At 48.4% G+C, this 24,739-nt stretch overlaps 7 protein-coding genes across 7 annotated transcripts; 2 read left to right on the forward strand and 5 right to left on the reverse strand.

Annotated features, from left to right (window-relative positions):
- Positions 1–1,630: 1,630 nt before the first annotated feature.
- N7462_007535 (Tannase/feruloyl esterase) lies at positions 1,631–3,468 on the reverse strand (the record flags this gene model as incomplete). Its single annotated transcript, XM_057079253.1, has 3 exons — positions 1,631–2,850; positions 2,906–3,012; positions 3,074–3,468. 3 exons carry the CDS (start codon positions 3,466–3,468, stop codon positions 1,631–1,633), a joined length of 1,722 nt encoding a protein of 573 aa, XP_056931923.1.
- A 2,025-nt stretch (positions 3,469–5,493) lies between these two features.
- On the reverse strand, positions 5,494–7,813 carry N7462_007536 (acetate--CoA ligase; the record flags this gene model as incomplete). The annotated part of the gene is made up of 5 exons (XM_057079254.1): positions 5,494–5,556; positions 5,614–5,888; positions 5,955–6,084; positions 6,142–7,647; positions 7,787–7,813. 5 exons carry the CDS (start codon positions 7,811–7,813, stop codon positions 5,494–5,496), a joined length of 2,001 nt encoding a protein of 666 aa, XP_056931924.1.
- Positions 7,814–10,748: 2,935 nt separating this feature from the next.
- On the reverse strand, positions 10,749–13,109 carry N7462_007537 (Zn(II)2Cys6 transcription factor; the record flags this gene model as incomplete). The annotated part of the gene is made up of 4 exons (XM_057079255.1): positions 10,749–11,005; positions 11,113–11,591; positions 11,658–12,335; positions 12,397–13,109. The coding sequence occupies 4 exons, from the start codon at positions 13,107–13,109 to the stop codon at positions 10,749–10,751; spliced, it is 2,127 nt and encodes a 708-aa protein (XP_056931925.1).
- A 685-nt stretch (positions 13,110–13,794) lies between these two features.
- Positions 13,795–15,151, forward strand: N7462_007538 (putative oxalate/formate antiporter; the record flags this gene model as incomplete). Its single annotated transcript, XM_057079256.1, has 3 exons — positions 13,795–14,041; positions 14,100–14,192; positions 14,244–15,151. 3 exons carry the CDS (start codon positions 13,795–13,797, stop codon positions 15,149–15,151), a joined length of 1,248 nt encoding a protein of 415 aa, XP_056931926.1.
- A 1,358-nt stretch (positions 15,152–16,509) lies between these two features.
- Positions 16,510–17,616, reverse strand: N7462_007539 (uncharacterized protein; the record flags this gene model as incomplete). The annotated part of the gene is made up of 1 exon (XM_057079257.1): positions 16,510–17,616. The coding sequence occupies one exon, from the start codon at positions 17,614–17,616 to the stop codon at positions 16,510–16,512; it is 1,107 nt and encodes a 368-aa protein (XP_056931927.1).
- A 1,017-nt stretch (positions 17,617–18,633) lies between these two features.
- Positions 18,634–20,455, reverse strand: N7462_007540 (uncharacterized protein; the record flags this gene model as incomplete). The annotated part of the gene is made up of 2 exons (XM_057079258.1): positions 18,634–18,851; positions 18,889–20,455. The coding sequence occupies 2 exons, from the start codon at positions 20,453–20,455 to the stop codon at positions 18,634–18,636; spliced, it is 1,785 nt and encodes a 594-aa protein (XP_056931928.1).
- A 2,509-nt stretch (positions 20,456–22,964) lies between these two features.
- N7462_007541 (M20 family metallo-hydrolase) lies at positions 22,965–24,524 on the forward strand (the record flags this gene model as incomplete). The annotated part of the gene is made up of 4 exons (XM_057079259.1): positions 22,965–23,134; positions 23,187–23,504; positions 23,563–24,390; positions 24,446–24,524. 4 exons carry the CDS (start codon positions 22,965–22,967, stop codon positions 24,522–24,524), a joined length of 1,395 nt encoding a protein of 464 aa, XP_056931929.1.
- Between the last annotated feature and the right edge of the window lie 215 nt (positions 24,525–24,739).

A 24,739-nucleotide genomic window follows, 5' to 3' on the forward strand; every position in this document is an offset into this window, starting at 1 on the left:
GTCAGTCAGGTTTGCTGTGGTAGACCAACGCTTACATCAGCACCGGGGGACTGTTGTCCGTCACGTGAGACAGTGCTGCCTGAATAGGGCCCAATGCAGCCTGCAATTTTCCTGCACGGATCAGACAGCTGATATGATCAACGAGTCATTCATCCTCGATGCTTTATTGTTATTGGTCGCTTCGAGGATATAGGCATGCAGGTTACCTATCGCCTCGATATCTTTCACTAACTCCGAGTAATGTTGTAGCGGTGCTGACAGTCTCCGGAACACGGAATAAGCATCTTCATCACATGACAGGATAAGACTGACTCACAGCATTTTTTTCCTTTAAAGAAAATCTCCTCAATCACCAATGGTGAAAAAAATCTTAATAGAGTAATCAACAAGGATATTATACCAATGCTTTCTTCTTTCTACAACGGAAACTAAGTCGAAATCTTAAATGGGGTAGAAAGATGGAATGATTGCTACGGTCTACTGAGTCCCGATTGGACAATGCAGCGACGCCCTGCATAGTCACGCTCCTCAATACGGGAGCGGGGCGCAAACCCAAGACAACATGTGCTGAATGAGAGAGTATCCCGCTAAAAATATACAACAAGCTCTTCAAGGCCGGGGCCCATGGCTTGCTAACCGAGCCAGGTGATAATCCCACCCTCACTATGGCTTTTTGCTGGCTTCTCGGTACCATATATAAACTCCATCCTTGAAAGGCAACTGCACGTACTATTGTTGTGCCAAAATCCTGGGGAGGCAAGGCTGCTTCAAAGTAGAACCACAGCTTCAAAATACCAATACTGTCCACTAAAATCCCAGCTAACAACGCTCTCTGGGTGTTACTCCAGCCCAGGTACGATTCAGAGTTCGAACGTATTCAGAAGAGTGGGGTTCTCAAAGGGCTCGATAGATTTGGGTCTAACAAAATGGGATGAGCTGCTATACAGAAGATATCCAAAGGTGAAGTTACGTGCGTCAGCCATTCTGCTGGCAATATCAGCGCCTCTAAAATAGGAGGAGGGGGAGATAAGGCAGGCTGTGGATATTTTCTCGGAAGACAGAGCAATCCGATCTCGATGGCTATTCTAGAGACTCCAAAGAGAGATTGGATTTCTGATTGAGGGTTTGATCAATTTGGGTGCAATTTTAGGGAAAACGAGCCTTCATTGAGAGTCAAAAAAATGTTCTTCGTTCTTCCCAGGCTGTCTGGACGTCAAATATACTTGTTTGCCATAACACTAGTTTCGGGTGCCAAGCCCAATCAGGAAAATTGAAATCGTGAAAGTTAAGGCATTCCCACTTCAGCGGTCACAATTATTTTAATTCGAAAAAGAACCATTTCAGTGCCGTGAAGGGTTACTGATTGCCTCATATAAGCATCCCTTGATTCTTGGAAAGAGGAATTGGGTATCAATCCGTAAACGTAGACACGAACAAAATTTTCTAGGGAAATTGACCCAACTTTTTAGAAACACAGAATTTACATGCAGAAATGCAGAAACAGCGGAGAAAATAGTCAGAAATACGTATATATTTATCGTCATTGTAAACAGATCAGAAAATTATGAAGTCTTTGCATTTGGTGTATATTAATATGGGAAGAATTTGCTTCCCATCAAGAAGCTATCGTCTAGTACACAGGGAGCTTGTAGGCATTGAGATCATAAGTGAAGCTGTCAATAGACTTCTGGGAAAAGACACACTCAAAAGTCTTGCCATTATTTGTCCATTGTGGGCGGAGAGGCCATTTGCACATAGACTTGATATCGTCCCCAGAACCAGCAAGTGTGGACGGTGCCTTGCCGTTTTCGACCCAGTCGATGACGGTCTGCAAAGTAGTCTGGGGCCATACTGCATTTGGCTGATAGCTATTTGTTGAGCAGTGACCGACTCCAGGGATAAGGAACAGCCGGTAGAAGTCATCCAACGCAGCTGTGCCCGCATTGTAGGACTTATCGGGGAACATGATCGACCTGACCGAGTCCCAGTAGCGGACAGAAGAAGCGGTGGGAATAGAGTAATCCTGCTCTCCGTGGATGTGGAGCACTTTTCCACCAGCGGCCTGGAAGTCGGTGAGATCAGGGTAGGTGGTTTGCAAAATGTCGCCGTATTTCTTCTGGGAAAAGATCATCCACTCTTTCAATGTATCGTAAGTTACATCGGTAAGGCTATCGATGTTCTGGGCATCTTTGATGTAGTCAATGAATTGAGCGACCCAGATACCACCAAGGCCGCTGATGTCCAGCTCCCAGCTCCCTGTAGTGGAGTCGTATTCAGTCTCAAGGTCGGTAAAGGTAGAGCCAGGCTGGTAAGTAAAGTAGACGCGCTGACCATCCGAGTCGTGAAGACCATTCCAATATGTCTTAATGAGTTCAACAGCCTTTGATGAGACCTTTCCTGTCTGTGCAGGGGTGGCAGCGCTTCCATAGGAGCCAGCGGCCGCGGCACAAGTGTATGAGGCACCTTCAATCTTGCTCCAATCCAAGTGCTCCAAACACAGATCAGAACGAGAAACAACACCATCGGTCTTACCATCCAGGGGGTCGCAGCTTTCAATGGTCAGATTCATAACCTTTTCGAGCTCACAGCTGGAGGGGAAATAGTTCAGGTTCTTTTGGATAACATTGCCAGTCAAGTGGTTAACCTGCTGCTGGGCCCAGCGAAAAGCAGGAGCGCCGGCAACCACACCATCAAATTGATCGGGAAATCGCTGAACTTGGCTCCATCCTTCACGGCCTCCCTCAGAGCACCCTTGATAGTACGAATAAAGCTTTTTGCTAGAGGCGAAATTGTAAATGTTCCGTGTCAACTGCTTTCCCAGAATCGCAAGTTCGTTATGGGCTTGGTAGCCTATCATGAAGATCAGCGATCAATCAATTTGGTGCCAATAGCAGTGTAGCCCTACCAAACATGTATGTAGCCTGCCAGTTAATAGTTCCATTGGCCAGAAGAGAAACAGAACTGAATTGAGTGTTGAAATTCCCGAATCCACCATCAGTGAGACCACCAACACTATAAACGGGTCAGATAATCAAGAAATACTGGTATCGGTCACATGAGACAAGTATCTTACCCTCCAGCAACGATACCAGTGGGAATGGAAGAGCTTCCTGAGTTGATGGCCCAACCGCCGCCACCGGTCGAAACATATCTATTCTTAAATGCAGATGGTGCAGGTAGCCAATATTGAACATGAACAACATCGTCCTCAATTCCATCATGGGAGTAGGCAAATGTCAAGTTACAGTAGTCGAACGTTGCCGTGGGAAACCAAATAGAACTGGCGGTGTAGTTGGTGACCATCTTGGTAGACACCGAGGATGCATCAATGGTAATGCCATCAATGATACCAATAGGCAGTGCTTTCTTGGCATAGCTCACTTGACAAATATCACTGAGCGAGCTTGTTGCGGTTGTTGCTGCCGCATAGGCCAGCGCCGCAGCGCAGGCCTGAAGGGTAGAACGCATATTGGCGATGAATCAAAAGGGAAGAGAAATTGTAAGAGCTGAAGTGCTGCATAAATTAGAGATACCTTGGGTCTATTTATCTGATTTCAGGGAGCTGACCCTGCTATCCGCAATCCGGGGTATTTCCCCGGACTGAGGATGGACATTGATGGGGTTAAACCTTCTCCCGCCCACCCCACAATTGCTTGTCTAGGTGTGTGGGGACCCCGCCCAAAGCGACTGTAATCTCCGTTGTTAACTCGGGAATCGACTTTGATGATCATTTTGGAAATCAATGCCGATACCAGAAAGTCAATGTTAATGATCTCCTCCAGATTGCTGCCAGCAAATATCACTTGTGCTCGAGCTTGTGCGAGGATTTGGGTTCAAGAACATCACTCCCGTGCTGCATATGGAAGAGTAATTATCAAGCGTTTTATAGTGCTTCATTATGCTTGAAAATGCAAGGAAGGCAATCTTCCAATTCCTGGTGTAATTCGATCTAACTATCGGATTATTTATGTAATAGCGTCTCTGATAGCGGGGACTTCGATGAATCATTATGAAGGGTGTTAGGTCAAACGGGTTCCGCTTGACCTTCCCCTCTTTTCTGACGTATTCTTTTTACAATGAACTAACATCATAAGAAGGTCTGTGCGCATTGCATTGGTTGGGAAAACGTTATTTTCCTTAAACATGCTCATAATGTCGGTATATCTTGAACATAACATCCCGGAGGACTGGAGAAGCCTGGTCTGGGCCTTCTGTAATTGTTCTCTCATGTTTTGTTACTTTACTTAAAACCGCTCACGCTAAGTCGAGGTCTTTGTCTTCTAACTCCGAGCATGGAAACGCCTTGCACTCTACTTTCTATATTATTTTCTTCTCTTTGCAACGGCCAGTACACCCATAGCACTGGATGAATTTCATAGAATCTCATATAATGGATATTCAGATAACAAATCTAAGCCACTGCAAGCTACTTCCAAGCCGAGTGAACTCTGAAATATATTTTATCATAAACAAAGCCGCTGCGCGCGCGAGTTTGGTCCCTCAATGGTGCCAGCGCACGGAATTTATTTATTTTCAAAATATATCTTCATTCTATGCCAAATTCATGAAAGATTTATGAGAACCCATTTTCTTCTGGTAAAAGTAGCTCTATATGTAGTAGCTGTGTATTCGTTCCTGATAGCACTCGAACAAAGCACTGTAGCGGTTTTGTAAGTGGCAAAAAGAACCGAGGCTCTTGCACCAAGCTTGTGTGAACGTATGGGGGTATCTTATGCATGAATTAAGTGGAGCAGCTCCGGCTTGAATGATAAAGCTGACTGGCAATTGTTTCTGAGATATATGTCCTCTTAATGCGCCAGTATGCTTACTCTGCAAGTTCAAAGTTGAAGTAAAGAATGATTTAATTTTGCTCAAAGAGGTAACTTGAATGTATGCTGTCATTGAATATCCATGGTCACCCTGTGGCAGACACATGATATAAGGTTGATCGGTTCAACTGTGATACTTGCTCTCTGGATTTAAAAGCCGCAAGATACAAGAAAAAATATGAAGAGAAAGGAGACACATAAATCTATGTAGGTAATAGTGACTATATTTACAGCCTGGATCCAGCGTGTAGCGCAACTGAAACAAGTTGGTTTAAAGACACGGTGTGGAAACACGAAGCGGAATTTGAATTTAGACCTATCAATTACCTTTGCTGGGCAGATGCCTTAAGGGAGGGCATTATTACTACCATTAGAAAGAAGTACTGGAACCTGTCAAGGATTCTCAGGGTGACGAGACAACCAAAATTGAACCCATAGGAAGATACTATTCACAGTGCTACTGGAGAAGACAGACTAGGGAATCTCAAATATAACAAAGACAACTTTCTCGTAATCGGAAAGTAGATCAATTTCGCAACGCCCAGGCCGGGGTGATAAGAATATGCCAAGATGCTCGCAGGCATCATACCCAAAAGAGGTCCAAAAAGAAGAAAAAGCTCAACCTCCTTAATCATCATTATCATCAATTCATGGACCCAAATTTTCATTTGCCACGAGCGGCGTGGACAGTGGCGATGATTTTCTCCACAACAGCAGGCTCGGAGAGCTAGAAGAATTGGGTTAATCACAGGATGGACTGCATTGGATGGAAACCAAAACTTACTGTTGAAATGTCACCAAGGCTGTCCTCCTCGCCGCTGAGAATCTTACGCAGGATACGACGCATGATCTTGCCGCTACGGGTTTTGGGAAGATCTTCGACAACGAAGACGGCCTTGGGGGCAGCGAAGGGACCAATAGACTTGCGGACCTGCATGACGAGATCCTTGCGGACCTGGTCATTGGTCTCGTTGCCCTCCTTCAGAGCGACAAAGGCATTGACAGCCTGGCCGGTCAGCTCGTCGGAAATTCCGACAACGGCGGCCTCAGCGACCATGGCTATTGAAGGGTTAGTATGAGACCTTGGCTTTTGCTTTTGCAAATTTCCGAAAGAGGATCACTTACGGTGCTCGATCAGAGCGGCCTCGATTTCGGCAGTGGACAGACGGTGACCGGAAACGTTGACAACATCATCGACACGGCCACGGATCCAGTAGTAGCCGTCGTGATCGCGACCAGCGCCATCACCAGTGAACTAAAGTATTGTAAGTACAAAAAAAACGAGCAATGAACAGGCTTTGCGCAATCTTACATAGTAACCCTTGTAAACGTTCAAGTAGGTATCCATGTAACGCTTGTGTGCGCCCCAAACGGTGCGGGCCATGCTGGGCCAAGGCTGCTTGAAGGCGAGCACACCCTCGACATCATTGCCAGTAATTTCTTCACCAGAGACGGGGTCAATAATGGCAGGCTCGATACCGAAGAAAGGTAGAGAAGCACTGCCGGGCTTAGTGGGGGTGATGCCACCCAAGGGGGTAATGACGTTGGAGCCAGTCTCAGTTTGCCAGTAGGTATCGCAGATGTGAGCCTCCTCCTTACCAACAGCTTCAAAGTACCACTTCCAGACCTCCGCAGCAATAGGCTCACCCACGGATCCCAGGATACGCAGGGACTTCATCTTGTGGTGGATGTACTGGTCGCCAGCGCGCTTCAACAGACGCAGAGCAGTAGGGGCGACATAGAACTGAGTGACGTCGTATTTGTCGATGACATCCCAGTACCGCGAGCAGTCGGGGTAGGCTGGTGTGCTCTCAAAGACCACAGTCGCACATCCGAGGAGCAGGGGAGCATAGACAACATAGGTGTGACCAGTGATCCAGCCAACGTCACCTCCACAGAAATAGCGGTCGTCCTCATGGATGTCAAATACGTATTTGCCAGTCATGGCAGCACCGAGCAGGTAGCCGGCAGTTGTGTGCATAACGCCCTTGGGCTTTCCGGTCGAGCCAGAAGTGTAAAGCAGGAACAGAGGGTCCTCCGAGCTCATGGACTCCGGGGCCAAGTAGTTGGGATACTTCTCAGTCTCCTCGTGCCACCATAGATCACGACCCTGGGTCCAAGGAACCTCGGCACCAGTGCGCTTGTAAACCAGAACCGTAGACACATCAGGGCACTGCTTGAGAGCCTCGTCAACGATACGCTTGGTACCAATCACCTTGCCACCACGCTTGCCCTCATCAGTGGTAATCACCACCTTGGAGTTGGCGTCAATTACACGATCACGAAGGGAGTCAGAAGAGAAACCGGCGAATACGACCGAGTGCACCGCACCGATACGGGAGCAGGCCAGGAATGCAATGACGGCTTCGGGGATCATGGGCAGGTAAATCGCAACGGTGTCGCCCTTCTTGACGCCACGCTGCTTCAGGGTCCAGGCAACCCGGGACACCTCGCGCAACAGCTCGCCGTATGTGATGGTGCGACCTTCATTCGGTTCATCGGCCTCATAGATGATGGCCACCTTGTCGGGGTTCTTCAGAGCGTGACGGTCGACACAGTTGAAAGAGGCGTTCAGGCGGCCTTCGACGAACCAGGCGTTGTCGCCGTTCTCGAGCGAACCAAAGTGAGTGGTCTGGAAGTCCTTGTCGAAAGTGAGAAGCTCGCGGGCCATGCGAGCCCAGAAGGTATCCGGGCTCTTGATAGACTCATCGTAGAGCTTCTTGTATTCATCCAAATCCTTAAGATGGGTGCCGGTAGGGTGCTTGTCGTGGAAAGCCTTGGGAACGTGGAAGGTATCGACTTCGTGCGCTTCCAGCACCTGACGAAAGCCAACAGATCAGCGACAAGGATCAATGCCAGTTGGGCCCTCTGCCAGAAAGTCTCCAAATCATGGGGGGTGGATATCTCCAAAGATACGGCGAGCGCTTTGAGAATCGAGTGGGAATGCTTGGACTTACCACGGAGGGCTTGGGGGCGTCAGACATAATTGCGAAAGCTGCACGCAATGGTGGACGGAATGCGGACTGGGAGATGAGGTTCAGCGCAACCCTCTCTGTTTCAGAAGAATAATTCCAGTCAGCCAGGGAGTACTATTTCCGCGCGGGCGTCGGGAAAGCAAGGTGGGATCAATAAGCTCTCGCCGCGGGCGCAACACGGAAGGGTGGGGGTGGAGGGGCAGGCAGCACGAGGGCAGTGAAAACTTACTGGTCCACGGTCTACAGCGAAGTCTGAGGGAGGGGGGAAGAGAGGCAACTTGAAAGATTTCAAGTTTCCAAAGGGGAGAGGAGGGGAGAGAAGAGAAAGTCGAAGATCGAGAGAGAGCCCAGCGGCGAGCCGGGGAAGCGTGACCAATTTAACGGCAGTTTCGACGTCTGGAAACCCCCCGGGCCTCTCCTCCACCGAAACCCACCCGACGACCCAACCCACGAAACCAACCCACCTGCTCCCAGCACACTAGCTCACTTAACATGGTGGAGCTAAGACCGCCCCTTTCCGTCTGGTCTGGTCCCTCGTTCGGGTAAAGTGCGCTGCCTCATGCGGGCGTGGGCCGTGCATCAGGAATGCTGGGTCTCGATAGACTGCCGCTTCCCTCGATCGCCTTGATCTCCCGGGCAGGGACACAATGCGCAAGCGCTTCAGGGACCGAGTAACCGAATCGACCCGTCTACGGAGTACCAATTTTACAGTCATGACTTGCCGATATCCTCGGTGCGGACGACGCTACGGAGGGGAGCAAGGAGAGACGGGTCAGAAAACTTAGGACTCGGCCATGCGGGGGGGTTGACAGTCCCTCTTCCGTTGCTCCGGGGAAGCTGGTCAGCTCCCGCACCCAGGCATTATTGGGCCATGCTCCTGGTTCCCTCGTTCTTCGTGCCTCAGCGGCAACCCGGGAACCATTCACATCAGCGCAAATCCATGTGAACCATTCGTCCGATGCAAGCCCCCGGCTCTAGTTACAGACCTGATGGTCCTTGGCGTTTCGGACGGACTGGGGGAGGACATATGCGAGAAGGAATGACTGCATTGCTCAACCGAAAAAAGGAACTCTTCGTGCGGACTAGGCTCCATTCACACAGCATCCGTTGGGCTAGCCCCTGTCCCCATATACTGCGGACGGAGGGGTCAGTATAGACAGTAGATTGATACTATGCCAATGATTCTTGGCCACCCCGCCACCCCCAGATATCATGGACCTTAATCCTCCCGACCGGATAACCCAGGGCTAAATCGTCATCTCTATGGCCCTTTGCTACCTTGCCCTCCTCGCACCATCTGGACCGAGCCGGCATCCAACCACAAACTTCTGGCCGGATCGCCGTGCACGGGTTGCGGGGGAGGGGGTGGTACTGAGTAAGCGTCCCAGTCCAGCCGCGCAGGGCCCAATAATTGGCAACGGTGCTCGGTGATGAGCGCGTCTGGAAGTTAATTTCCCCTGCAGGCAGTCCGGTTCGTTTCCTATTCGGCCCTAGTGCGCAGTGGTTACTGTAGTGTCCTCTTCCATTGTCTAGTATGATTGGGATGGACTCGGGCGCGGGACGTAATGGCAGGTCGAGCTTCTGACTAGGAATAGACCCTGGTCAGCAACCCCACCGGCCGCAGTCTGTCCGAGTGTGGTAAACGGTACTCGACGAAGGATTCGGCGAGAAAAAGAAAACACAGAACAGGCGAGCACATGATTGACCATCATGGTGGAGATATAGACGCAGGATGTTTGGATTGCTGCATCTGGGTTCCCATTAGACTAGGATTGTGGGGAGTGGGAAAGAGGGAAACTTGGTGGGGACGAGGGACACTTGAGGGACTCGAGGGGCTCTCGGAGGGGCATAAATCGATGTGCCTCGCAGCCTTTTTGGCCCCTCCCCAACCCCCCAACCCGATTCTGCACATTGTGTTTGTTTTGCGAAGTATTTTTTTTGGTCTTATTTTTTGCCCCTCTGCTTCCGTGTGGGGTTTCTCACCGAGAGTCTACATATAAGCTGCCGTCTTATCGAAAACGAAAGGCTATGGCTGGCAGCGAATAGGAATTGCTGACATACTGGGTTCTAGATTGTCCGTGGGATAAGTGGGATATTTCGAGAGATCATCGGTTGCATTGTGGATGGATCCCGACTACTCTCCGCCCGTGAAAGATGCCTGGCTTTCTGCAACAGCGTGTTGACTGCGACTATCTAACCCACGAGACCCACTAAGCAACTTCCCCTTTATACGACAGTAGTAGAATGACTAGTGGCATCAGTGAAAATCTGCGGACACCGGGAAGACGCAATACGAAGTGCTGCCGTCGCATTTCTCGGTCGCAGTTTGGAGTTCCACCGTGGGAAAAGGTACACATAAGATTCATTTTATACTTCGCCCACTACTATATGATCTATATGATCAACACAGATCACCCATCGGTATTTGTCTTGCTTTTTTCTCCTTCATCCAATCCCATAGGGTTCGTGTGCGAACTATAGGACTACCACTGCGACCATGCTGGCTGCGAGACTGCAGTATGCGCCTCCAACCCGACGCTCTGCTCCACCCATCCCACTTCGGGTTTCCCAACAGAAAAAAAACAACAAGCCTAAACACCTCGCCGGAACTAGGCGGCTTTCAGCGCCTCTCTTTCCGCGGCTGGCATAAAACTTGCAACACCCTTTTAAAAATATCCCTGGGCGTCCGCATGATTTCCGAGGGAATTATTGCTAGTGGCTTGTAGCGAAGCAAAAGGGGCAACTCACCACGCCGCAGCCAATGAAGCGGGCGCGAATCCCGGGGCGCGGGTGGGACATTGAATGTTCTCCATGCGAACCACCGGTTCCTCAGCTCAACTGCCAGGCGGACGTCCCTTAGACCGAGAAAATACCGGATTATCTCCTGGCTATGATCATGGCGGCTTTTGCGGAAACCGGCCTCTATATACGTATGCCGACCCAGTTATTGGTCCAATTTGGTCTCCAATGCATCTTTAACGTGTTGGGGGAGGAAGAAACGCCGCGGCAATCCGGCCCAGTGTAGTCCATCCAGCCGGATCAACGCCAGATTCATCAATTCGCAGCCTCGGCTTTGGCCACGTAAGGCCTGACGCCACATATGTACCAGCCGGCGAGCGCGGAGAGCATGTTCCTTGGATGGTGCTTGTACAAACAACAGCAGCATGAAACTGGAGGCTGTGGCAAATCCGATGCGCGACCCTAACGAAATGTTAATGTCAATCAGAGCGGGACAGAGAGGGAAGATGGAAATTCTCAAACTATACGTCGACGGCGATGATGGAAATGACGTATAAAAAGGTACTTACAGGAGTACCAGAATCCTCCCAAATCGCTGCAGGTCATCCTCATGACGGAGCGCAACATCCTTGCTGCACAATTCTCTGCAGCCTTTAGCACGGCATTCCCAATTCCGTTTTCATCAGACATGTCAATCGCGGGGATTGGTTCGACTTCACTTGCTTCGATGATCTGTGCGATATAATCATCGACCATATTTGTAAGACTCATCGCGTCTTCGAATTCCTCGAACAGTCGAGGCGGCGCCGCAGAGCGCACCATAGGTCGAAGCAGCGAGCGAAAGATAAAGACTTCGAGCAGAATATAGGCAAAATGCAGACATCCGGATTGCGGCCCATGGCGATCAATCGTGACGAAGAGTCTGTTTTGAACCCTCAATTGACTTGGCAATATCGAATACCATTCTTTGAGGTTCGCGAGCAACGCCCGTGCGACTTCAAGAGACTCGGTGAAATTTGAGGAGAGCCGCTGTGATGCGCGAAGTGAACTATAGAATCACACAATCCTGGTGAGCTAGGGGTGTCCAGAAATGGCAAAGACACGAGTCACGTACAAGAGGCGAAGTTGGACTTCGTCTGCGATGCGCGACAGTCGAGAAAAGTATTGAAATTGGTGTATACGAATTTGATCATCCAATGGTAGCATGAACTCGGCCTGGGTCTGCCCAATCTGAAAGTCTTCGTCATCGAGGTCCGTCACATCCCATTCGTCTTGTCGAATATAGGGAGGACGACCCATCAAGAGGCTGCGCCATTTATCTTCGGCGTAGACAGTCCACCATAGTCGGCGGCGTAATCGTCGTTCCCAAGCTGGAAGGCCCATGGGCTTGCATTCTAATTGCAGGCCGAGGGATGTTGCCAATCCAACTAACTGACCGACGAAAGACCATACAAAGGAGCTATCTGTGGAAGCACTTTGACTGCCCTCGGTGGGCTTATGCAGATATAAGAGACCCGCTTGCAATGCTGCTAGGTTGGGAGTATGTAATTCTTCTTGCAGCACTTCCCACACGATGCGCCAGAGTCGATCACTGGACGGGACCGAGTAGGCATTCAGCAAGCAAAGGTATTCATCGAACTTGGCAAAAGGCTGCGCCGATGCATAAATAGCTGCAAGAAGATGGACGGGTTTAGTTCTCAAGATGGCCTGGTCTGGGACGGTCTGCGACGCAGAAAGCCCGAGCTGAAATCGAGATAGGATAGGTAGATTTGGGAAAATAAATTGCATAAAGCTAAAGCAGCAGCGTTTAGTTCTCATTGGATTTTTCAATGCGAATCGTGGGGAGGGCTCACAGAGAGACCAATCTCTGGCCACATTCCAACGGGACCAAACTGTTTAGCTCACCGCGAATTTCCTCCTTGTTGCATACTTTTGTATCTTTCCTTGCATGTTCGTATAATTCATTCTCCGTCACCAGGAAGTGAACTGGGATTTTCTCATCTAGAGGAACGCCGCCCGCATTTCTATAATGGACTTTATGGAGCATCAAAAAGCCATGATCGTCGAAATTGCAGTGCCGCAGAAGATATGGATCCGATTCGCCAGATGATCCAATGACTTGATATGAGAAACCCTGTAATTGATCCAGAGTCTGTATTGCTTGTGGCGTAGGTCTTTCTGGTAGATGGTAAGCGGGCTGCAGAGGGAGAAGTAAATCATCAACTGATTCCGTCGTCAAATGTAAATCTAGAGAGGGCTGAATGGCACTGGAGAGTGGTCCTGTCTGGAATTGAGCAAAGCCACGAGGACCCATGTGAATATCCCCATGCTCTGATCTCGGCCTATTATGATCCGGTAATGATGACTGTGTTTCTGGTAGAATTAGAGGTCGACACGCAGATGTATGAGCTCGGAAGCTGCATTCAGAGCCGACAGCCTCACATCTCTGGCAGCCCTTTCCAACCTGTGCATCGCATCTGAGCTTCTTATGCCGACATCGATCACATGGTGGGCGTCTTTTCGATCGATAGGGACGAGTTGAGTGTTTTGTCTTATTTTCACTCATTTTGACTCTGTGAAAATCTGCTTGAATGGCCAGGTCGCAAAGTAGACATTTTCTATGAAGCTAGATGTCTCTCAGCGTCCTTGGATAATTTCGAAATAGCTTTCTCGGGAGCAGCTCGGCGAATGAATGGTCTGATTTGCTGATGCCGGAAGTTCCGCGCCTGATGTCATCGGACGGCGCTTTGCGACGGCCAACCATGAGCCTAGGTCTGATATGTGACCTATTGAGATACGTTGTAATATTTAATTAAAATCCAACCCATCATGGGCATCCGCAAAAGCCAACCCATAACGGCCCTCCAGCACGACGGGTTAAGTGCCGCCGACATCCATCTTTTAGTCTGTCGCCGAATTGTTAAGACCAACCAATCAAATGACGTTTTCACCGCAAATTTCTAATCCGGCGTACGTAAAAAACCAATCAGAAGCTTATTTGGCCGCTGCCCGCCGAGACACTACTTAGAAGCGCCAGACCGAAAATGGTGGGTCGTTAACAGTAAGGGGAATGAATTGGCTAGGATTCAGTATTTAATCTTTAGGGTCTTAAATAGTACGCCTAAGAAGATCGTTTAATCCAGACTAATCCTGTGCCGAGAACACTTTGTATTCAGTGCCAAAAACACCCGAAGCCGGAGTCACAAACCTAGGTTTTCAAAAAGTTCACAAGAACAGGACCCCCTGCCGCCATGGTCGCCATCTCAGGAAGCATGGGTGATGTAGACCGAGTTGAATATCCTGAAGGGGGTCTTGAAGCGTGGTCGGTTGTGCTTGGAGCGTGGTGCGCTATGGTTCCCTCAATGGGGATACTGAATAGCCTCGGTATATTTCATGCCTGGACAAGTGATCACCAACTTAATGGTTACTCTGAGTCTAATATTGGCTGGATATTTGGTGCCTATGGATTTTTTCTATACTTCGGAGGCGCTCAAGCTGGTTAGTCAACTCCGAGAAGATGAAAAGTCGGTCTCTTACTGATATGTACATCTGCTAGGCCCAATATTTGACACTTGCGGTCCGAATTATGTTGTTGTTCCGGGTTCTATCGGAATGGTGGTGTCACTGATATGCTTCAGCTTCAGCGAAGGTGTGCCATTACGGACAATATATACTGGATAACACTGGCTAACATCCACAGAATACTACCAAATATTCCTTTCTTTCAGCCTGCTTGGAGGACTATCCGCATGTACACTGTTTACTCCCGCAGTCTCAGCAGTTGGTCACTGGTTTGACATTCGCCGTGGCTATGCTACTGGAATAGCGTGCACTGCCGGTGGAATCGGCGGAGTGATTTTCCCTCTAATCATTCTCTTCGCTGCCCCCAGGATTGGGTTCGGATGGGCGATCCGTATAATTGCTGTAATATGCGCGCTTCTATGTCTATGTGCTTGCCTTCTTCTGAAAACAAGATTGCCCCCTAACCGCAAAGCTGGATCTTCCATTGATTTTCGTGCTTTGAAGGATTGGAAATACGCGACAACAACAGCTGCAGTCTTCCTAGTCGAATTCGCAGTTTTCATCCCAATCACATACATCACATCTTACGCAGTCCATGTCGGTGTGCCGGATACAATGTCCTATATGATGATTGTATTGCTCAATCTCGGCGCTGTCCCGGGACGCTTTCTGCCGGGGCTAATAGCAGATCGACTAGGGCGATTTAATATAATGGTGTTGACATCACTTGTTTGTGCCATTCTGACTTTGTCGTTGTGGCTCAGCGCTGGCAAAGGCTTACCGACAATAATCTGCTATGCCGTATTATTTGGGTTTTGGAGTGGAGCAGCCATCAGCCTGACTCCAGTGTGCATATCTCAAGTATGCACGGTTGATGATTATGGAAAAAGAAACGGGACCACCTTTACAATAGCCAGTATTGGAACCCTGACAGGGATCCCCATTGCAGGAGCGATCCAGCAGCGAGAACAAGGGGAATACGGGGGGTTGATTGTATTCGGAGGAGTTTTATATCTGGGGGCTGCGATTGCATTCCTTCTGGCACGTGGTGTGTGTCGAGGATGGTCTTTGAAGGTCAAATTTTAAACTATGACTCGTCAAAAGAGATGGTAAATTAGACTTGTAAGAAAAAATAATCGCCGTTCATTGATAACTCATTAGTGTCCTTATTATCATTTCCTCCCGGATATTTGTCTCTTGTGATCAACCTCAAGGTGTATCACATGAGACAGGATGCTTCCGACCGGCGCATAGTCATTGGCACCAGTAGTGAGCGAGCCGTCTGTCCAGGACCTAGAGGGGTAGATAAATACCAGTTTGGCCCAACCGCGTTCTCTTCGGGAAAGGGTGTCTGGCGAGCCCCGACTGCCTTAATCTCACCCGCAAGGAGTTTTCCCCTGCACTTTCTTAGGCAGAAATAGCATCGACAACAACTTTGATAGAGCTCTTGTAACTGTTCAAATAGGACTGGTTAGATGACAAGGCCTCGGGCGATAACTGCCACATGGGAATCAAATAACTTCTTTTCAAGTCATAGTACTATATAACCCCAAAATCCCGTTCTGCGTATATTCCGTCCATGGATATCCTATACGTCTCCAAAGCTCCAATTGCCAGTAATAGCGGCAGATCATCTACTTCGTCTTCATCTTCAGTCTCCTAACCTCAATTGTTTTTAAATATGAACAGCCTTAATAAAGCCTATTAGTTTATACGAACCATGTCTGTGTGTGCGCGCATCCCGACTTCCAAAAAAAGTGGGCGGCTCTCAGCCACTCCCGTCACCAGGTACAAAAAATCTCGGCCCGAGCCGCGGATCGAACGCGGGACCTCGCGCAGTCATGCTTGGGTTAACCCTAAGCGCGAATCATACCACTAGACCACCCGGGCGGATGGATTAAAGCTCCAGAAATTGCCAATAGATTCACAAGCCTCTTAGCTAGCATCATCTCGACACATTTTCTTTCTGCCGTGTCGTGTCACCTGCATTTATAGAATTCGAATGGCAAAGTTTCTCACCTGTCTAACTATATTTCATTCAAATATTATCTCTCTACCTCAATTTCTTCTGTTACAGTACCGCTCACGTCTTCAAATTATTTACGAAGTCTGGCTAGGTCTGAGAAACAGGATATAAAACGATTTTCATAAGTTCTGATACACCTGGCCCCAAATTTCTCGCCCGCCTTTACGACACATTGTATTGACATTATGATAAATTCCGCATATAAGTCAACTTTACTGTATCAACCAGAAGATTGGTCAGTGAAAGTGCTTCCAAAATAGAGAACCCATGTGTCGGTCTATCTATTCGGCGCTCTGTGCCATGGAAAGAACTTTTTAGACATTGTTTTGCGGAAGTAGGGTGCAGAAAACTGTACCTGGTATTCCTTTCAGATATATAGGGCTTCCAATCATATTTATATCCAAGATTGACAAAGTTATTAAACGAGATGAGCCTGGACGTCATTGAGCATTATATCTCGTAGAGCAGAAGTATCAGTCCCTTGCGAAATGCACAGCGCCATTTTAGATGCCCGAAGCATCGCAACCAACGCGAAGAGTTTTTCTGCTGGTGAAAGACCCTCAACCTTCCATCCAAGTGTATCCAAGAGATTGACGGCTATTTGTCGAACGAGCTGTTGGCCACCGTTGATAGCTGTGCGTTCCAGATTCGTAAATTCTAAAGAGAAGCTATCCATGGTTCTCTTTACGAGGGTCGGCATGGTGTAAAGGAGGTCTCCGGCTCCAGTTACGGTTGCACCATTATTGATCCCGTGTCCATATCCACATATCTCTGGTTGGCGGCCACAATATGAAAGCCATGAGTCAAGAGCCATTAATTCCGTGAGCCGGGCGCGTAAATTTGCCGCGTCGGAAGGCTGGCGGCCATCAACTTGAAAACCATAATGTCCAAGAAGCTCAATAGGGAAAAGAGGATCTCGAAAGCCGGGCAGAGACTGAGTGTCATAAGCACCAGAAATGACGGTACCATGGTGGTGGTTGGCACTGACTCCGTAAGGAGGGAAGGTAGAATACCCACTTCTCATCCAGGCAAGGCCGCGCGGGTGGCAAGAAATTTCAAGATATGCTGGCTGAGAAAAGTCTGTAACTATCCCCAATGCCTCAATAATGACGGCGATCGCTCCAATGCAAATATCTGTTGAGAATCTGGCTGTCCATGGGGTTGCGAAGTATCCTGGAATGACATCGATCTGACATACCCAAAACCAGCCCATTTCACCAGAAGCACAGTCGAGATATTCGTCAGCAGAAAGACTTTTATCAGTCAACATATCGTCATTCGAATTATTCCATCTCGCTTCGTTTAATAAATCGGAGGGTGGCCTCATTCTACGTATTCTGCCACTATAAATTGAGCTGGGCTCTTCCACTTCTGGCTCAGAAAATGATGTGTCGCTGTTTCCATCGTTGAAACGGAAAAACATTCGTCCCTCTCTAGGGGAGGACTGTGAAATGTCTTTGAAGGTATCATCGGAGCTTCTGCAGCTTTCATCATCTATCTCATTCTCATTTTCATTGCGGGACATGTGGGGAGAAGACTTTGGATGAGGCGTCTGGGGAGGTGAGTTATTGGCGGTCGGCGGCGAGGGGTTTTTCAACAATACATCTCCTTCACTGAATCTTGTTGGGTATTTAGAGGCCGTGCGAAACGGCTCATGTGCAGAGTTTGGAGAGAGGCTGCCGTCTCTTCGACGACGCCGACCTCGCCTCTCCTCGTTTCGATTGGTTCTGCTAGATTGCCTCGAGCTCATGCTGTGGTCTTGTCGGCGACCTCCTATCATGAATGAGCAATAAGTACACAGTTAAGTAGACCAAAGTCTCATGCGAACCTTTAAACAACAATTCTTGTGTCCTCAATGCGTATGATTCTATCTCTTCCTTTTGTAGAACTCGAAGAACCACCACATAATTTTCTCTGACTTCAAATCGTTCAAAGCCTGATTCTAGTGCTTCCGGGCTAACCAGCTTGCGATCAATCTTTGTCCACCTGGCGCCGGGTGGGATACCTTTCTGGGTTGTATCTTTTAAAGGCGCAACACCTTCTCGAATAGGATTCGGTTCTTCAGGGAAGCTAGGCCTAGGTGGCTTAAGAATACTCTTTGGGGGTGGCTCGGGGTACTGTGCCCTTGAGCTGGATGGTTCTGCTCCTAAAACAGAATTTTGCCTGTCGGTTGAGTGGTCATTGTCTGTCTCATTGCCTAAATCATCACTGCTAGACGACTCGATTAAATATATTGCATGACCAAAACCGACTTTGGTATGTTCTCGGGTATCTTGTTTGTCTGGAGACCTATAGAGTTTGCTCTCGGGTATACCAGAAGGCTGCTCATTATTGTCTTGATCATGCACTAGAATAGTATCACCATATTGAACGTCTCTCCTACTCGCAGGACGCGAACGAACGTGAGAGCTGGAGCGGCTATATGTCTCTTGAAGTCGTTGCAACGAATGGGGCTCCGGAGAGATATTTCGAGGGTACAAATCTCTAGAATCCATACCAGGGTCATAAGATGAGCGGCGATGAATCGACGGATATTCATGTTCTATATCCAACCCTGGTCTTCTGAATGAGCGACTCGTTGAGCGCGAATCTTGACTTTGGCGACTGACAGAGCTGCGATGCCTAGAGACATTAACACGGCGAAATCTATCGATTGATCTAGGCATGACTCCGCTGACAGAAGATCGTGCTTGTGATGGATTTCGCGATCTGGATCGACTTTCACGGTCAAATTGTCTCTGTTGAACCAACTCGCGCCATCTGTGGGCGTAGAAAGCTGTCCTCTCTTGGGATGAACCATATTGTGAGCGCGGCCACATCTCCAAGACGGCTTTCGCAATACTTTCCTTCGCTTCGCCTAGCTCTGGAATCTCGTGGTCTTCGTCGTCGTACCATCCAATCAAAAGCGGGGCATTTGAGCGATTTTTGTGCAGAGTGTCTTTGCCATGAATCTCTTCCCGCTTCTGATCAATATAGTCTTTTATGAACCATCTAGGTTGGAGATCTGCGCCTCTATCTTGAAAACTCAATGGCTGGTATGGGGGAGCAGGAAATTGATGCACGTCTCTCAATATCATGTTTTCGCTCTGGGTGAGGTCCATTCGTTTGATTTTTACCTCGCCTCGTTCGATTTCGACGGTAAATGGATCAGTTCCACCCCCATATTGATGAACGTTATCATCTCGAAAAATGTAATTCCATATTTTTGACCACATTCTAATTTTATTTATAATTCCTTCCTGTTTATCGAACTCGCTGGGCTTCTCTTGATGAGCCATATCCTGGCACAGTGTAGGCCGAAGATGGCTCGAAGCTGTTTGGTTATTGATGAGATACCAGTCTCCATCTGAGCGTGTCCAAAGTGTCTGATGTTTGGGAGGAGAAGTAGATCTAACAAAATCCTTTGATTTCCGAGTTGACTTTGGCCGATCGGTGTATCTGGACCTGCTTGAAAATGTAGAGGAAGCGACACTAGCTCGACGGCGCAACCCATAGATAGACTCAGGGGGAGGTGATCGATTTCGATTAGCCAATATCACTGCACGTCCTCTCGGCCTTTGAGTCCATGTGGCCTCATCTCTTTCAATCCGGATTCTGTCTTGCCGTGTGTATCGATGTCCAGCAACCACGACTTCGTCCCACAAGTGAGCCATCCAACGAGGATCAATAGCACCATTGCCAACCCGTAGATCTTTCATTTCCGAGGCAGAAAAGTTGCGTGGACTGAAATGAAGCAAAGGTCCAAGAAGCGGGTGTTGCGAGGTAGTTATAGTGCCAATTAAACCTTGCATCGAGAGTGATTTCTCCGCGAAAGATGCTTGTGTGCACTTCATACCCGACATTAGCCCCATCACAGCAACATCCCGCATTGACATTTGCATTGGGACATTTGGCAGGTCAACTGGGCATCTATCTGCATCCCCTTGAATCAGATCAAGAACCATTGACTGCCCGGATGAAAACTGGACTGCCCGGCAGAAAGAGACCCACGATGCCTCTCCGGGAGCAAAGGATGAATGTTCGTTTTTGGAGCTCTGTGCTCCATTATCTTCGACTCCCATTAGACCAAGATCTGGTAGAGACCCGGACCCCTTCGCATACGAGGGGATGTGAGGAAGTGTTTCCGGCCATAAATCTCTTTTCAAGCTGACCTGAGGAACATTATAAACAATGCGGAACCTGAATTGCCTTAGTTGCCAGACCCGTTGCCCGCGCCCTGGCATTTTTCCAAACACAACAGAATCGCATAGGCGAATAAGCTGCCCGCTCACAAAATACTGCTGCAGGGCCTGCATAATGGCGACGAACATGGCCACGATGGCAACCACCAGGGCCGCAACTGCGGCAGCGGTTGATGTATCCATTATGGTCCAGGTAAGGCCTTCATCATTTCGGATTATCTGTAAAGAACTTTGATCCCTCGCTGTTTATCTGCATCAGCTGTAAGACCCCCGCTTCCATCGTGACTGATAGAAATCGCTGACTAACCATGCACCCGGGCGCGACACCTAATTTCCCCACTGTAAGTTCACGAGCAATCATTATGAATAGGCAAAAAAGTGAAAAGCAATCTTCAATTGCCTTGAATAGTAGTTTAACGAAGCTAACACGCCGTTCTTAGCTTTAAATTTGACTGCCAACCCAGTACAGGGTCCAGAAAGGAGACTCCGCCATCATGCGGGAATTCATCTTGCACAACGATTTGGGGGGTTCGTGATTCCCGTGGCGGAGTAACAACGGTGATTGGCTCAATTGGGGGTACTTGAAGGCCATCAAAACATGCGGCTTCTTTTCTAATTGAAGTGGAGAAAATTTCATTATCGGGACTAGTAACGATGGGAATGTGTAGCATTGAAAAACCAAAGCTATTCTCATAAAATAAATCAGGATCATACCTCATGTGGATTCCCTTCACCGCTCATCTTCGACAAAAATATGTTGTATTCCAACTAACAACTACATAGATCAACCAGTGCCCCTCAAGCTTGAGCATAGTCAAAAACCTTAAATTGAAAGGTCACGATACCCTACAAGCCTCGAAGTTCAATACGCTGCCAGCTCATCTCTTCAGTCATCGTTGTCATTGGTACATGATTTTTGTCGGAGTTGACTTGGTGCTCGGTGGTAGATGGTCAAGGCCACGTCGAAGAGGCTATTAATGTACTGGTAAGGCATCACGTTCAAAGTGATTCTAGCCATCCAATCACCAATATTCGGATAACGGAAACATAGCATTGGATTCTTGCCATCTCAGGTGCAGCCTATTGGATGCCAGCCAAATAAAAAGCAAACGTCGTGCAAATAGTTGGTTTATACCAACCAAAGGAGTCGCATACGTAGACACATAATTTGACTCACAGGTTCCTTTATATCGGGATCTAGTAAATGCCGAGACATAGCTGCTAACTTTTAGGGAAATCCCAACCGACAAAGGTGACAAGGGAGTAAGTACTGTCCGACTCCAAACCCAAAGAATATCCATGTTGCATTTGTGGAGGCGCACCGCCGATTCTTGGGGAAATAAGCTCCATCTCTTACATGATTTGAAGAGCAAGGGCAACCAACCAAGAATGGGATGATTGTTGTCTGATCTATCATCTTGGATCAAATGGTGCCTGTGGAAATCGGCGCTCCCCGAAGTGCCTCTTCTCACCTCGCCCCCACAATGCGTCATACTAGATACTAGAATGCAGATCTGAATCCCGCGTACCAAGATTGCTTTTTCTCATGGCATATATGAACAAAGCATCGTACCCAGCTGATCTTGAATTTCTAAGCCACAGCAAAGCATCTTGAAAACCTCTCTCGAGACTTCTGTGCTATACTCTTCCAAAGGAGACCTGGTTGGCAATTGCTTTCACCTCAAGACTTGACCCAGTACAACACGCTCCAATATGTTCACAAAGGAAGATGGAAAGGGCCTCAAGGCCAAAGTGAAGGCTATTTTGCCCTCTAATGACTCCAGCTCCAGAAATTCTGATAATGATTCATTGAGAACCTTAGAGTAAGGTGTTCTCAGATAACATATAGTTCCCCCTCTAACCGATACGCAGTGAGCAATATACAAGAAACACATACTCTTCTTCTAGGGGACCATATGAGACGGCGCCACTCCCATACAACGGTATTCCTGCACCAAGAAGACCCTAGTCATGTATATTAACCGTTCCCAGGAGATCAGTGTTTTGGCAGTTGTTGTCGGGGTAAGGGATACGCTCGGTAGAAGGTCCTCATTGGATAGGTCACTGGAATGACTCCCCTTCTGTTTATGATTGTTTTGTGTGAGATTGTTTATTGATGACTGAGAGATACGAGATATGTGAATTTTTTGGGGGTTTGTATGTAGTTGGCAACGGTCGCCACCTGTGCCTTCCCGCAGTTTCCCGCGGGCAAAGAGGATTGAGCGAATCAGCCATTTCGGTCACTTTTTATAACCCCTCTTCGAGTTTCAAATGGCAATATATTCCATTGCTATAACCATGGTAGATCCTGAATAAAAGGTATGCAAAAACCCGGTTCGATGCGGCATTTGGCATAGCAAAAATTTAGGCTTTGTGGATGTTGCGGGAAGGCGTCAATTTCATGATCTTTCGGAGCGGAAACACCTGCTCGGCAACATCGTTCGCATTTCACCTGCCGAACGGTCGCCGAATTCAAATTCCCAGCCCCAAGTGGATTGATTTGTTTTGTGCTTGGGCCCCAGCTCTGTTCAAAGAAGGCGCTTCACTCATAATTTTGCTCTTAAAGAGCATAGGTGAAGCATCGGGTTAAGGTCGAATATCAACGGGTCCACGGCTAATTTTTTTGCTGAACTCTATTCCATTGCTCTGGTTCAATCGCATCAAACGGAATTGCTGTCATCGGACTTTCAAAATGCACGGGACGCCGAAAGTGACTCGTGCTCTTGGCTATTCTGCCAAGAGGACATTTTCGACCAGTCCTCGATTCCAATCGTCATCGCCACGCCTCAATATCAATAGCAATCGGCTATGGGAAACTTTACATAGGACCTGCGAATGGGGTTCGGCTCACAGATACGGCGAGTACGTGGAATCAGGCTCCTCGACCTGGAATGATAGACTAACATGTGTCCAGATACCCTACTGAAACAGGCATGGCACGTCTAACGTTAACCGATGACGATGCCAGAGTACGGAAATGGTTTGCTGATGAGGTCCAACAACTGGGATGCTCTCTGTCTGTGGATAAGATGGGAAATATGTTCGCCCGTCGGCCAGGAAAATTGCGCTCCCCGGCGCCTATGATTGCTATGGGAAGCCATCTAGACACTCAACCTCGGGGTGGCCGGTATGATGGAATCTTGGGAGTTTTGGCTGCCCTAGAAGTGCTACGGACGATGAAAGAAGCCAACTTCGAGACGAACTACGATGTTGGTGTAGTGAACTGGACAAAGTAAAATCATTGACCCCCACGGCGATAGAGATCGGTGGCTGACGACTTTGTTTTCCAGTGAGGAGGGAGCTCGCTTCCCTAAGTCGATGTGTGCTTCTGGCGTTTGGGCTGGTTCTATTCCGATTCAGTCAGCCTGGGACTTGACCGATATCCATGACCCCAAAGTAACTCTACGATCTGAGTTGGACAAACATGGCTATCTGGGTGACATCCCCTGTTCGCACGACCCAGAAACAGGATATCCTTTGGGTGCTCATTTCGAATTGCACATTGAGCAAGGGCCCCTTCTTCAAGAGACTGGGCGCTCCATTGGCATTGTCCAGGGGGCTCAGGGCTATAGATGGTTGACCTTGACTGTTCAGGGCAAGGATGCTCATACTGGCACAACGCCTCTCAGCGCTCGCCATGACCCTTTGCTAGCGGCTTCCAAAATGATAGCGGCGTCGAACGCCATCGCTAAGCGACACGACGCGCTGGCCTCCACGGGTATCCTAAGAGTCCCCTCGAATGCGTCAACTAACACCGTGGCATCCGAAGTAACTTTTACCTTGGACATCCGCCATCCCCAAGATAGTGTTGTGTATGCTGTTCAAGGGGAATGTCTGGAGGCATTCAAGGCGATTGCATCCGAGGATGGAAAGGGCGTCTCGTTTGAATGGACTCTGGATACCGACTCTCCCGCTGTCAAGTTTGACCAAGGCTGCGTGGAGTCCATCAAGTCGGCCGCCGATCACCTTGTTGGTCCTGAAAAAACGATGTATATGACCAGCGGTGCTGGCCATGATACTGTGTATACCAGCAAGCACTGCCCGTCCGCGATGATATTTGTGCCATGCCGGGACGGAGTGAGCCATCACCCAACCGAGTATTGCTCACCGAAAGACTGGTACGTCTTGAAATTGAACGAAACCATGTTTGTGTGGTATCTGACTTCTTTACAGTGCACTTGGTGCCCAGGTTCTGCTTCAAGCCGTCGTTCACTACGACCAGGCGCGCGCGAACCACATCAGCAGTATCTAATTATTTTAATTTGTACCTCAAAGTAACTGAAAATGGCGCAGCTATAGAATACAGTCAACAAAATTCCGTGAAAATTTATATAGCACGATGTATTGTGGAGTAGAGTACAAACGCCAAAGCTCAAGTATGACTCTTCGGTTCTCCAGCCCGATGGCTGCTCGGTCGCGAGCGCGCAATTGAAGGTATCGATCAAATTGGTTTACTAAAAGAATAAA

Source organism: Penicillium macrosclerotiorum, assembly GCF_028827735.1.
Source record: "Penicillium macrosclerotiorum strain IBT 26536 chromosome Unknown utg000007l_segment0_segment0, whole genome shotgun sequence".
In the NCBI taxonomy this organism is placed as follows: domain Eukaryota; kingdom Fungi; phylum Ascomycota; class Eurotiomycetes; order Eurotiales; family Aspergillaceae; genus Penicillium; species Penicillium macrosclerotiorum.